The sequence below is a fragment of the Bos mutus genome, chromosome 19 (assembly GCF_027580195.1).
Source record: "Bos mutus isolate GX-2022 chromosome 19, NWIPB_WYAK_1.1, whole genome shotgun sequence".
Lineage (NCBI taxonomy): Eukaryota > Metazoa > Chordata > Mammalia > Artiodactyla > Bovidae > Bos > Bos mutus.
In genome coordinates, this window is record NC_091635.1 from 27840395 (window position 1) to 27853791 (window position 13397).

Below are 13397 nucleotides of genomic sequence, written 5' to 3' on the forward strand. Positions count from 1 at the left end.
GTGATAGCTGCACAACTCTGTGAACATACTAGAGACAGCTGAATTGCATACTTTAAAAGAAGTAATTTTATGGTGTGAATTATACTTCATTAAAACTATTATTAAAAAATAGTGAGAAACATTTAATAACATACAATTACTATGTAAAGAAAGAGAGCACCTGATGATGATTTATGCAGTTTATTATATCATAAGGAGAAGCATTCTGTCTTGAGAAAGGTTTTGCTAATTTTGTTCTTAGTCTATTCCCATTTCAAGCATAATGTACTTCATTCTTATTCTGCTCAGCGTTTATGATTGGAATTTGACTCTCAAATTATTCAGAGCCTAGTTGAGTTTTAAAGACAGCCAAGACAATAAGGGGGGAAGCAAATATAATTTAAAGCTTGCAGAATTATACTGATATTAAAAATTCAGTGAAATTAATCAAGAAATTGACTCAAGAATCCAGGAAACCCTGAAAGGAGATTTTTGCAGTTCAGATTTTGGAAGGTGTTAGAGAGGTTCATTTGTAGTTTGCATAGCCTCCTCTGCTTTGTAAGGTTTAGTAATGATATTAGGTGGTCTATAGCTTGTGATTAATGCATTTTGTGTTAAAGGTGGCAGTAATGATATTTTAAATATCCCAGTGATCATTGGATTTCATTTTTGCAGGCAATTTGCAGCTTCTCTGAGTAAAACATTTATATTCAATTACAGAGACTGGTAAATGGACTCCCCTCTCCCCCCTCTAATCACCAAGAAACATTAATAGTGCTTTCTGATGCCACTTTCTTGAAGGGAGTGAAAGTTATAGCTACATGTCTTTCAAAACCTCAGCAGCATCACTTTCTTCCAGCCCTTCATACACTTTCTTCCACTTCTTTGACTTCAGATGACACAACCTTGCCATCCACTACTTCTTGCACGACTGTCTTAATCTTCCTGGTTTTCTTTATATCTGAATTGAGATTTAAATATGAAATGTTAATTCAGACCCAAGATGCTACTATTTTAGAATACTCAGCTTTAAATTATTATTTTGTATGTATTTCCTTCTTTTAGAAAGGAGTTGAACCCATTCTCTTTCTGAAATGATCTTAAGTCCATTTTCTAAATAAATGCGAAAAATTTTCTACTCTTCCCACTCCCCACAAAAGAAATATGTCATACTGAATTAAGTAAAATGCACATTTTCATCTTGTTTTCTCTTATAGGATCTTAGGATGTCTCAGGACAGTAATAATAGCCTGGGCTAAGAAAATCACCCCGTCAATGGGAGTGTGAGAAATTTCCCACATGGAGGGTTTCTTTATATGATGTGCCCCATTTTCAGAACCCTAAGATGATATCTGTTTACTTAAGAGCTGACTTTCCTTTACTTTTCACCAGTGGCAGGTAAGTGGTAAACTACTGAGTGAGAATTCAGTCTTATAGGAAGTGTGTAAGAATTTAGAATACTTACCTTTCTCATCCAGAGTGCTCAACTGATATTCTCTAGTTTTGTTTTTCATTTTTTTAAGAAAAGAAAAAAAAAAAAGAAAAACAGAAAAATGTGTTATTGCCAATTTGCAAATGAAATGCTCTCCTGCCTGTTCTGCTTAAAAATAAAGTCTGAGTGATGTGTGTTTTACCACTGTTTGTCTCTCCCACCTCCCTTTGCAGTGCTTGCTCCTTCAAGCTGGAGTGTCTTACTTTTTAACTTGAAAAATCCATAGCTTCAGAAATGACTGGTTTAACATACACTAGGGATCTTTAATTACTAGAAGTTTCTGTAATTAAAATAACAAAATTATGAAGGCGGTTTACATCTTGTGTTCCCTTGTTGCCTTTTGTGGGGGTGGTATTTGAAGACAGTTGCTGCTACCGCACTGATGATTCTCAGACTGGTTCCCACAGACCTCTGTGGCCTGTTTTTCAATTCATGATCTTGCAATGAGAACTCTAAAAAGTTATAGTGCTTTCACATGGAACTCTGCTTAGCCTGGATGGGAGGGCAGTTTGGGGGAGAATGGATACATATATATGTATGGCTGAGTCCCTTCGCTGTTCACCTGAAGCGATGACAACATTGTTAATCGGTTATACTCCAATAAAAAATAAAAAGTTTAATAAAAAATTATAGTGCTTTCAATTATGTATTAATCATAAAAATTAACACCAGCATATCTGTATCAGATATGCTTAACCATCTTCTATCTCAGCCCTACAGCATGACCTCAAGTACAAAGGATCAGTATTTTTTTGGGGGGTGTGCATACTAGTTGGTAAATTTTTGTTTTGTTGGTGTTGTTGGTGGGGGTTTGTGTAGTTGTTTTTCAGCTAGGGATTACATTGGTGCTGGGGAAAGAGTTACAGAGTTTAAGGTATGGACATTAAAATAGAATAGCAGATAGACATAGACGCCTATCCTTTGATTCTAAGAGCCTTACTTGACATCTTCTCCTTCCAGAAGACGACGGTAGGTAGCAATTTCCTGCTCAAGCCGGATCTTTATGTCAAGGAGGATATTATATTCATGGATCTGGCGTTCTGTGTCGGTCCGAACCTGCACCAGTTGGCCCTCGAGGGAGTTTAGCCGTGCCTGGATTTTGGCCAAGTGGCTACCATAACGAGCATTGGTCTCCTCTAGTGTATGCTCCAAAGCTTCTTTCTACAAGCACAAGAAAAAGTGGATGTTTCTTATTTGAGGACCTGATTTAAGAGGTGCCTCGATGTTAATTTCTCTTGAGAAGAATTCTTTTATCTAGTCATTGTGGGACTCATGCATATTTCTAGCTTTATCTCTCACTTTTTCCAACTAGGCAGCCTCAGCCAATTAACAGGGATCACTGGCTCCTCAGGTTTTTGTTTGTTTCTTTGAGTTTGCAGTTTGTGGTATATGTATTTTTGTTCTCTGTATTTGCTTCTCCTCACTGTGATTTGTAGTGCCTTTTCATTAGGAAGATCGGACTTGCTAAACCTGTTGATGGTAGGCTTGGTTATATGAGTTTCTTTGGCTAATGAAATGCAAGTGAAACTGACCAATGCATTTATGAGGAGACAGCTTTAAGAGCTATCACATGGTCTAGCTATTGCCCCTTTCCTTCTGGCACAACACTGGCATGTCCCCTTACCCTGGGGTGGAAAAGTCATGGAGCAGAGCTGAAGCCAGCCCATGATGGATGTAGTGTTACAGGGAAGAACAAAATCTGACCACATGTTGGATCTGTTTCTTTTACTTTAACCTTTGCTTCCTGTTGCTTTTTGTTCACTGTCTTATACATAATGGCCTGCCTCAGGGAACCATGCCTCTCTGCCTGAATGTTAAACCAAAGTGCCTTTGCTTAAGGAAACATCCTTATCCTGTCCACCTGTGGTGGTTTAGACACTAAGTAGTGTCCGACTCTTGCAACTCCATGGACTCTAGCCTGCCAGGCTCCTCTGTCCATGGGATTCTCCAGGCAAGAATACTGGAGTGGGTTGCCATTTCCTTCTCCAGAGGATCTTCCCAACCCAGGGATTAAACCCGGGTCTCCTGCATTACTGGAAGATTCTTTACTGATTTCCCTGGTGGCTCAGATGGTAAAGAGTCTGCCTGCAATATGGGAGACCTGAGTTTGTCTCTGGGTTAGGAAGATTCCCTGGAGAAGGAAATGGTAACCCTCTCCAGTGTTCTTGCCTGGAGAATCCCATGGACAGAGGAGCCTAGCAGGCTACAGTCTATGGGGTTGCAAAGAGTTGAACATGACTGAGCAACTTTACTTTCACTTCTTTACTGACTTAACTACAAGGGAAGCCCTGTCCACCCATATGTAAATGACTACAAGAAAGAAGAAATTAACAGCCTTCCCTAGGCTAAACATTCTGGGAGATATTTGTAAGACTTATGACCTTTTTACTTTGTTTCCTCACCTCCTCCCCATCTCTGTTCTATGAAAGAAACTGGCATCCAGACCCCGGATGAGATGGTTATTTTGAGACATTAGTCTGCCATCTTCTCAGTGTGCCAGCTTTCCAAATAAAGTCTTTATTCCTTGTCTCAACACCTGGACTCTGATTTATTGACTTGTGTGGTGAGTAGAGTGAGCTTGAACTGAGTGACAGTCATTGTAAGCCATTGTGATTTGAAGGTTGTTACCGCAACATAACTCATCATGAGCTGACTGATATCCTAGCCTGGAATGTCTTGACCCCTCTTCTCCAATTAAAAATTGCACCTTACTCTTTCCAGTCTACTTCAAATGCCACTTTTCCTGTGACATCCTCCAACTCTCTTTGGCCTCTGCATTCTTGCAGTGTCTTGTCCTTTACTTTGACTTCTTTCTGTCTTTTCATTATCATCAGTTGTTTGATGTGTTTCCCTGACTGCTCTGCAAAGGGAGGGATTATTTCTTATAGGTATTTGCATTTCCAGAGTTCCTGACACAGGTGCTTAGTAAACACACACCCCGTGAGAGCTGAACGTTAGATGTGCTTTACCATGTTGAGAAGGGACTGGAGCTCTAGTTCCAGGACCTGGTAGGTGTGTCTCTGCTCTTTTATTTGATCCTTGGTTCCTTTTAACTCTTCAGTGCTCACTGTGACTTGCTGTTGCAGATCATTAATCTAAAGTTCCAAAATGAAAAAAAAAAAAAAAAGAATGAAAGAAAGAAAATAAGGAATAAAGGGAGGAAAGAATGGAGGGAGGGGTGGAGGGAGAGAGGAAGGAAGGAAGGAAATGAGTTATCTGTTTTTGGAAGACAGCGTCCTCACGTTTGCTTACCCATTAGAATTATGCTATTACCTGTATCTCAAACTGTTCTTTGGCTTTCTGAAGGTTCTCCTGGGCCATGGCATCATATTTCTGCCTCATTTCATTCATGATGGCACCAAGGTTCAGGCTTGGAGGAGCATCCACCTCTACATTTACATTATTGCCCAGATGAGCGCGTAGGCTCCTCACTTCCTACAGGGGTGAAAATTCTGATTGATTATAGTCTGAAGTACATTCTCAGATGAGGCTATGCAGAAAAGACATAGTAAATCTTAAGGCTTCTTTCCTTGGGGATGAGTAATAGAGAAATAAAACAACTTAGCTAAGGCTTATTATGGTCCAGAGACTGCTCCAAGTCATTCAAACCTGGCAGCAGCCACATTGAAAAGATGTTAAGGCTCATATCAATCTCATTGTCATCTTTTTCACCACCACCACAATCACCACATCTTCCTCTTTTTCCTCCTCCTCCTCACTATTATTAGAGCCATTCTATCATTTCCAATGCTGCTTCTGAATATTTTCTCACCTCCTCATGTTCTTTTTGGAGGAGATGCAGGTCTTTAGTCAGCTCTTCAATTTGAATCTCCAAGTCTGCCTTCGTTAGAGTTAACTCATCAAAGACCCTTTTCAGGCCATGAAGATCAGCCACCACTGTCTGGCAAATCCCCCGCTCAGCTTCATACCTGTGAATTAAGTAGTATGGAAAGATAATTGAGTTCTTCTTAAGCCATTATAGAAGAGATGATCTTAAAATGATAATAAGATCAATCTTTATGTGGTATAAGAAGAGTTCAATTTCAATACATCATTGTGTCTCTATACATTTTAAAATGTTCTGGAGAACCTTGGGCTCAGATCACTTGCTTTATAGTGTCATCTCTGTGATTTGGAGTAACTGGTAAAATAACCGCTCTGAAATTATTTTTAAAATTTCCTGAATTCTGGAATATATTGTTTTAAAAGTTAAAAAAATTGCTCTAATTACTGTGCTAGCAAAAGACTCACATTATTGATATTAAATAATGGTTAGTAGAAACAGACTCACAGACTTAGAGAATGAATTTATGGTTGCCAGGGGTGAAGATAGGGGGAAGGAATAGTTAGGGAGTTTGGAATCGACATGTACATTGCTGTATTTAAAATGGATATCCAACAAGTTCCTACTTGTTGGTTAGCACAGAGAACTCTGCTGAATGTTATGTGGTAGCCTGGATGGGAGGAGAGTTTGGGGGAGAATGGTTATATGTATATGTATGGCTGAATCCCTTTGCTGTCCACCTGAAACCATCATAACATTGTTAATTGGCTACACTCCAATATAAAATAAAAAGTTAACTAAAAAATGGTTAGTTAGATTTACTTAATGAATGCACATGACCAGTTTATTTTTATTACTTTGTAAAAAGATGCATCTAAAGTGAATTATCTTAAAAATTTATGCATTCTCTTCTATGATCTTATATATTCCCATTTTTATTGAAATAGTAAGCTTAAAGAAGTGATAATGCAATGAGACTCCCAGATGCTGAGTGGAATTAATGAACTTTTACTGCTTTAATTTCCAGATCTGCTTTCTCATTTCTTTCTTTTTGATCCCTTATAGCATTATAATGCTGTGCTTTTAAACCACCAAAGACTCTTCATTGCCAATGTGTTGTACAAATTCAGGATGAGGAAGCCCTAGTGTGGAAGCAGTTAAGAGGAACAGCTCTGATCGCATGTAATGTGATGTGAGAAAGTGAACACAAATTGAACTGCTTTAATCCACCTGGTTCTTTGGTTGGTCAGACCTTACTGTAAAACACTGTCAAACAGGAAGGATTAAGAGCCACCCCTGGAACTTCGGTCATTTACTTGAAGGAACATGGATGACTCAGAGAATCACTAAGTGTAGATAAATGACTCGCTAGATAACAAAAGGGTACAGGCAGAAGGGAAGTTGTAAACTGCCTTCCTATTACTCCAAAGAGCAGAATTAGTTTCAGTAGGTGAAAAGGTAGAACTAAAAAAGAATGTTCTAGCAATCAGAGCTGACCAAGGAGAACAGTAGTAATTACTAGAGGTGTTCATTTACACTCTGGGTGACCGTATCTTAGGACTATTGGGGGAGAAGTCCAGTCCTGATGATAGATCAGAAAGCTTCTAACACCCTTTTAACTCCAAGGTTCTGATACTATTCAGTGGGAGCTCCTTTGCCAACAATGCTGTGGGGAGTCAAGTGTCATGAAGGACCACTGAAAGGCCCTTCTTTTCAGAAAGTGTCAGTATGGTATCAGAGAACCTACTTCAGCCTGAAGTCCTCCACAGCCAGTTTAGCATTATCGATTTGTAGGACACATCGAGCATTCTGCAGTTGAGCATCTTTAATCTGGAAAATACACCAGAAAGAGTGACATTTTCAACTGGACAGAAGTCTAAAATGATTGAGTTGATCCTCAGATACAGCCTCTCTTGAACTGAAGACGATGTTCATCCCAAGGATTGCCACAGGTTCGATGCACGATACTGGATGCTTGGGGCTGGTGCACTGGGATGACCCAGAGGGATGGTATGGGGAGGGAGGAGGGAGGAGGGTTCAGGATGGGGAACACATGTATACCTGTGGCGGATTCATTTTGATATTTGGCAAAACTAATACAATTATGTAAAGTTTAAAAATAAAATAAAATAAAAAAGAAAATAGAAAGGAGAAATATTGGGTTGGAGCTTTAACACAATAGATTCATAAAATGCAACTTGAGTCCTGAGGGTTTGGTCAGTTTCCTTATGACTACAAATGAAGAGCTTAGTTCAACTTGAGCCATCAGACCTTACTGAGAGCCTTGTCTTTGTTCCTGCTTAGAACCTTCCTCTTAGCCCCTTTCACTTGGTGAGCTCCTCCCTCCTCTCAGCCTCAACATCATTGCTTCAAGGAAGCCTTCACTGGTTTCCTCAAAACAGAGTTGGATAAACTGCCTGTGCTTTCACAGCCCTACATAGCCCTCCTTTTATCCTTCCATGTGGGACAATGTTGCCTTTGTCCATCTTTGTTTCCCCCTAAATCACATTAGGGCTTTCCTGGTGGCTCAGATGGTAAAGAATCTGCCTGCAATGTGAGAGACCTGAGTTTGACCCCTGGGTTGGGAAGATACCCTGGAGGAGGGCATGGCAACTGACTTCAGTGTTCTTGGCTGGAGAATCAACATGGACAGAGGAGCCTGGTGGGCTACAGTCCATGGGGTCTCAAAGAGTTGGACATGATTGAGCGACTAAGCACAGCACACAAATCACATTATGTTCACCATCATGTTCCCCAGTGCCAGCTGCTGCTGCTGCTAAGTTGCTTCAGTCATGTCCGACTCTGTGTGACCCCATAGACGGCAGCCCACCAGGCTTCCCTGTCCCTGGGAATCTCCAGGCAAGAACACTGGAGTGGGTTGCCATTTCCTTCTCCAATGCATGAAAGTAAAAAGTGAAAGTGAAGTCGCTCAGTCGTGTCTGACTCTTAGCGACCCCATGGACTGCAGCCTACCAAGCTCCTCCGTCCACGGGATTTTCCAGGCAAGAGTACTGGAGTGGGGTGCTATTGCCTTCTCCGAGTGCCAGCACTTAGTGCCTATTAAATACTCACTGAATGAATGCACACTTGCTATGTGGTGTTAACTTGTGTAGGCACTGGGCATCCCTGATCTTAAGAAGTGGTTACCTAATGGATGAATCCTCTAAGATGCATATAGATCAGAAGTCTGCTTGTAAAAGATGCTACAGAGGCATGTCTCTTTCAGTAGATCTAGTGTAGATCTAGTCCTAGAGAGAGTGGTCTTCTTTCATATACTGGGCCTGCTCAGGTAAACGGAACATTTGGCTGTACCTATGTGTTCAGGATGGCCTGAAATAACTTCATAAACATGAATCATGCGATGGCTAGGGGAGAATGGTTGGCTGATTTTGAATATTTTAGTGAAAGCCTGAGAAAAATGAGCTGTTGGCAGAAGGGCAATTTAAACACCTTTGCCTTCACATCCCCACAGTTCCAGAAATCCCAAAGTAACTTCCTGTAGAATCAGAATCAAATTGCACTGATGTTTAATATAATGCAAGAAAAGAGAGACTTGCTGGCAAGTAAGTGGCCTTTGCTCTAAAGAAAGAGGAATGTTAAGATAGAAATGAAAATGAAAGGAACAATTTTCTTGATTAGATAAGAATTTTAAAACAGAGTAAGTGTTCTGTGTCACATTTGACATCTTCGGTTAGGAGCAAAGTCTTCTTTTATTCCACGCTATTGATAAAATGGAGCACTCCACCTTTCTGGTATGACATGGGAGCAGGTATGATTGCAATAAATTTGAATTGGGGCAATAAAACATTTTATGACTGTTGAAGTGGTTTCTGAACTGCTTGGTGAATGAATGATGATCAGATTATTAAACATTTTAAAAGTATTTAAAAACCCAGATATCATTAAGACCTATGCCCCATCCCCATTACCACCTTGAATCATTTATCATTGAAATTTATGATCCAGTATTCTGACACTTGTGGAGCTTCCCTGGTGGCTCAGACAGTAAAGATTCTGCCTGTAATGCAGGACACTCAGGTTCAATCCCTGGGTTGGGAAGATCCCCTGGAGGAGGGCATATTCATTTGCAGGGCAACCGACTCTAATGTTCTTGCCTTGAGAATCCTATGGACAGAGGAGCCTTGCAGGCTACAGTCCATGGCGTTGCAAAAACTGGGACATAACTGTGTGACTAAGCACACGTGCACACACACACACACACACACACAAAGTCATCCTATTTAGTCAGGTTCTCCAGCAGTAAAATATAAAATATAAGACATAAAAATATGCCATTTTTATAGATGTGGCATTTAAGCCTAATTTGCTTTACAGTGCCCATTTGGACCACCCAACATATATGCCCTTCTTGACATATGATACAGCTGGACAGTGGGGAAGAAAGCAGAAGTGTCCTGCCTCACCTGGTCTCGCAGCTCTTTGATTTGTCCCATATATGCACTGTGGTCCCGACCGGCGCTAGGTGTGTTGGTCTCATACCAGTGCTTGATCTGCTGTTCAAGGTGGGAGTTGGACTGCTCCAGTGACCGCACTCTTTCCAGGTAGCTTGCTAGGCGGTCATTTAGGTTCTGCATGGTCATCTTTTCATTGCCAGCAAACAGGTTTCCTCCAGCAGGGTCGCTCCCATAGTTTGCCAAGTGTCTAGACGTCGAGATGCGGGTGCCGTGGCCTCCAGCCCCTCCATACACGCTGGGTGCGACCCCTCTCCTATATATGGAGCTGCTCATGCTGAGCGCAGGGCTTTGGGAGGAGGAACTCAGGCTTCGGTGGAAGCTTCTCTGACTGAAATCCACTGGGGGTTGTAGGAGGAAGCAGCTGTTGTAGCTTCAGGATGGATGGAGCAGAGTCCGTCTCTTGGTCTCGGATGAGCTTACCTTTTATAGAACTCACAGGAGAAACGCCTCCTCCGCTGACATGTCACTTTACAATCGACACCACAATCCACCTTGCCTTGCCTCTTTTCTTTCCCCTTTGTACAGCAATCTGTTTAATACCATTCCAGAAATTACCACTAGAGGCCTTTCTCAGAGGCTTTTTTCAGGAGTGGTTTCTTTTTTCAACAGAGGAAACAAAGGGAAACTGGAAAGTATTGTTTTAGCCCTTGCACCTGCCGTGGCACATTTTCTTTCATCCTAACGTCCACATAAAGCATGTTTGCAATCTCTGCGAGTAATTTATCTGAAAAGAAAGATGTGTGTACCTAATAGTAAGTCACACTAGTGACAAAAAACAATGTTTAAAAATGAAAAAAAAAATCTTTTCTTCTTTTTGCTGAGAGCATTTAAGTTCTCCTTTTTAAAAAATAAATTTCAATTATACAGTATAGCATTATCAACTACAGTCACCATGTTTTAAATTAGGTCTTCAGAACTTACTCATTTTACAACTGAAAGTTTGCATCCGTTTACCAACCTCTTCCATTGACCTCATCCCTCCACTCTCCAGCCCCTGGCAACTACTTTTCTACTTTTTTTTCTATGAGTTTGACGTTTTTTTCTTTAAGGTTCCACATGTAAGTGATACCATGCAGCATTTGTCTTTCTTGGCTATTTCACTTAGCACAGTGCCCTCAAGGTCTATCCATGATGTTACATCTTCTTATATTCTTCATTATCCATTCATCCACTGATGGCCACTTAGGTTTTTCCACATCTTGGCTATTGTGAATAATGCTTCAGTTAACACGAGAGGGCAGATATCCCTGAGACAGTGATTTCATTTCCTTTGAATATATACCCAGAAGTGAAATTTCTGGATCAGAGAGTAGTTCTATGTTTAATTTTTTTGAGGAAACTCCATATTGTTTTACACAGATGCTGTACAAATTTACCAGAGAAGGCAATGGCACCCCACTCCAGTACTCTTGCCTGGAAAATCCCACTGATGGAGGACCCTGGTGGGCTGCAGTCCATGGGGTCACTAAGAGTCGGAAACGACTGAGCGATTTCACTTTCACTTTTCACTTTCATGCATTGGAGAAGGAAATGGCAACCCACTCCAGTGTTCTTGCCTGGAGAATCCCAGGGACGGGGGAGCCTGGTGGGCTGCCGTCTCTGGGGTTGCACAGAGTCAGACACGACTGAAGCGACTTAGCAGCAGCAGTACAAATTTACATTCCACCAGTAGTGCACCAGTGTTCTCTTTTCTCCACATCCTCACCAGCACTTGTTATCCTGTCTTTTTGATGATAACTGTTCTAATAAGTGTGAGATGATATCTCATTGTGGTTTTGATTTGCATGAGAACAATGGTATTGATAAGTCACTCTTCTGTTCTATGCTTTTTTGGGGGCTAAGTTTATCCTGTTAAAGGGTCATATCTTAGAAGACAATTAAAATACTTCATACAACCACAAAATCTCAAATATTTAAAGCAGGAATAAGAAACTTATACTTTTGGAGATATAATTTAGGGAAATGAATTAAATGAATAGGTGGATATATGCAGGTCAGGAAGCAATAATTAGAACTGGACATGGAACAATAGACTAGTTCCAAATAGTAAAAGGAGTACGTCAAGGCTGTATATTGTCACCCTGCTTACTTAACTTCTATGCAGAGTACATCATGAGAAATGCTGGACTGGAAGAAGCACAAGCTGGAATCAAGATTGCTGGGAGAAATATCAATAACCTCAGATATGCAGATGACACCACCCTTATGGCAGAAAGTGAAGAGGAACTCAAAAGCCTCTTGATGAAAGTGAAAGAGAAGAGTGAAAAAGTTGGCTTAAAGCTCAACATTCAGAAAACGAAGATCATGGCATCTGGTCCCATCACTTCATGGGAAATAGATGGGGAAACAGTGGAAACAATGTCAGACTTTATTTTTGGGGGCTCCAAAATCACTGCAGATAGTGATTACAGTCATGAAATTAAAAGACGCTTACTCTTTGGAAAGAAAGTTATGACTAGCCTAGATAGCATATTAAAAAGCAGAGATATTACTTTGCCAACAAAGGTCCATCTAGCAAGGCTATGGTTTTTCCAGTGGTCATGTATGGATGTGAGAGTTGGACTGTGAAGAAAGCTTAGTACAGAAGAATTGATGCTTTTGAACTGTGGTGTTGGAGAAGACTCTTGAGAGTCCCTTGGACTGCAAGGCGATCCGACCAGTCCATCCTAAAGGAGACCAGTCCTGGGTGTTCATTGGAAGGACTGAACTGAAGCTGAAACTCCAATACTTTGGCCACCTCATGTCAAGAGTTGACTCATTGGAAAAGACCCTGATGCTGGGAGGGATTGAGGGCAGGAGGAGAAGGGGACAACAGAGGATGAGATAGTTGGATGGCATCACCGACTCGATGCACATGAGTTTGGGTGAACTCCAGGAGTTGGTGATGGACAGGGAGGCCTGGTGTGCTGCGATTCATGGGATCTTGAAGAGTCGGACACGACTGAACTGAACTGAGCGACTAAACTGAACTGAGGTGGATAGATGAAATTGAAGTTCCCCCCACCTCCAGTTGTAATGTCCTAAGACTAAATAAAGAGATTAGCTTTCTCTGTCATTGCCTGGCTTTAGGTCTTCTCTAGAAACTTAGAATAGATACTATTCTAAGTATTTTGCACCTGACCTGGTGAATGGGGAAATCTCTCTCCCTGGGTAAGGTCAGCGTGACACAGTGTGACAGACTCTGTTCCAGCCATCCTAAAGCTACAGCTGTTCCCTCCTAAAATCCTCAGTGGATTTCACCTGCAGAAGCTTCCGCAGAAGCCAGATCTTTCCCACGTCTCCATACTGACAGCATGAGCAGAACAATTCCATGCACAGGAGGGAGTGTGTGTAGTGCCTTGTGGCTACACCCTGCCTGCACAATTGGACTGGAAGCCACTGCAGGTGTGTTGACCTCCATGCTCATTTGAGCTGGGGGTATGTTCTCCCCAGTGGGGATCCGAGGAACGGAATTTGTTTGCTCCATCTCATTCAAACTCCCTGACCAAAAAAATTCATAGTTCCCCTGAAGCATTTAAATTGTTTCCTTCATCACATTAAATGGAAGCGATTGGGAAAATCACAGAAAAATCTTCATTGATTCAATCCTGATCCTTGAGCTGAACTGAGATTTGCATATGATTAAAGCAAGCAAACAAACAAACAAAAAAACCCTAAGAACAGGCAC

The 13397-nt window shown here is 41.2% G+C and overlaps 1 protein-coding gene across 1 annotated transcript; it reads right to left on the reverse strand.

Annotated features, from left to right (window-relative positions):
• Positions 1 to 781: 781 nt before the first annotated feature.
• On the reverse strand, positions 782 to 10085 carry KRT20 (keratin 20). The gene is made up of 8 exons (XM_005899593.3): positions 9680 to 10085; positions 7003 to 7085; positions 5244 to 5400; positions 4745 to 4906; positions 4441 to 4566; positions 2412 to 2632; positions 1445 to 1476; positions 782 to 940 (listed from the first exon to the last, which is right to left on the reverse strand). Exons 1-8 carry the CDS (start codon positions 10001 to 10003, stop codon positions 843 to 845), a joined length of 1203 nt encoding a protein of 400 aa, XP_005899655.1. The 5' UTR covers positions 10004 to 10085; the 3' UTR covers positions 782 to 842.
• Between the last annotated feature and the right edge of the window lie 3312 nt (positions 10086 to 13397).

Excerpts from the sequence above, each read along its gene's own strand:
- KRT20 (XM_005899593.3), bottom strand. The coding sequence starts at position 10,003 with ATGAGCAGCTCCATATATAGGAGAGGGGTCGCACCCAGCGTGTATGGA. Across the intron at positions 4,567-4,744 it reads AAGAACAGTTTGAGATACAG|ATTAATGATCTGCAACAGCA; the intron begins GTAATAGCATAA and ends TTGGAACTTTAG. Across the intron at positions 1,477-2,411 it reads CTGGAAGGAGAAGATGTCAA|AGAATATCAGTTGAGCACTC; the intron begins GTAAGGCTCTTA and ends AAACAAAACTAG.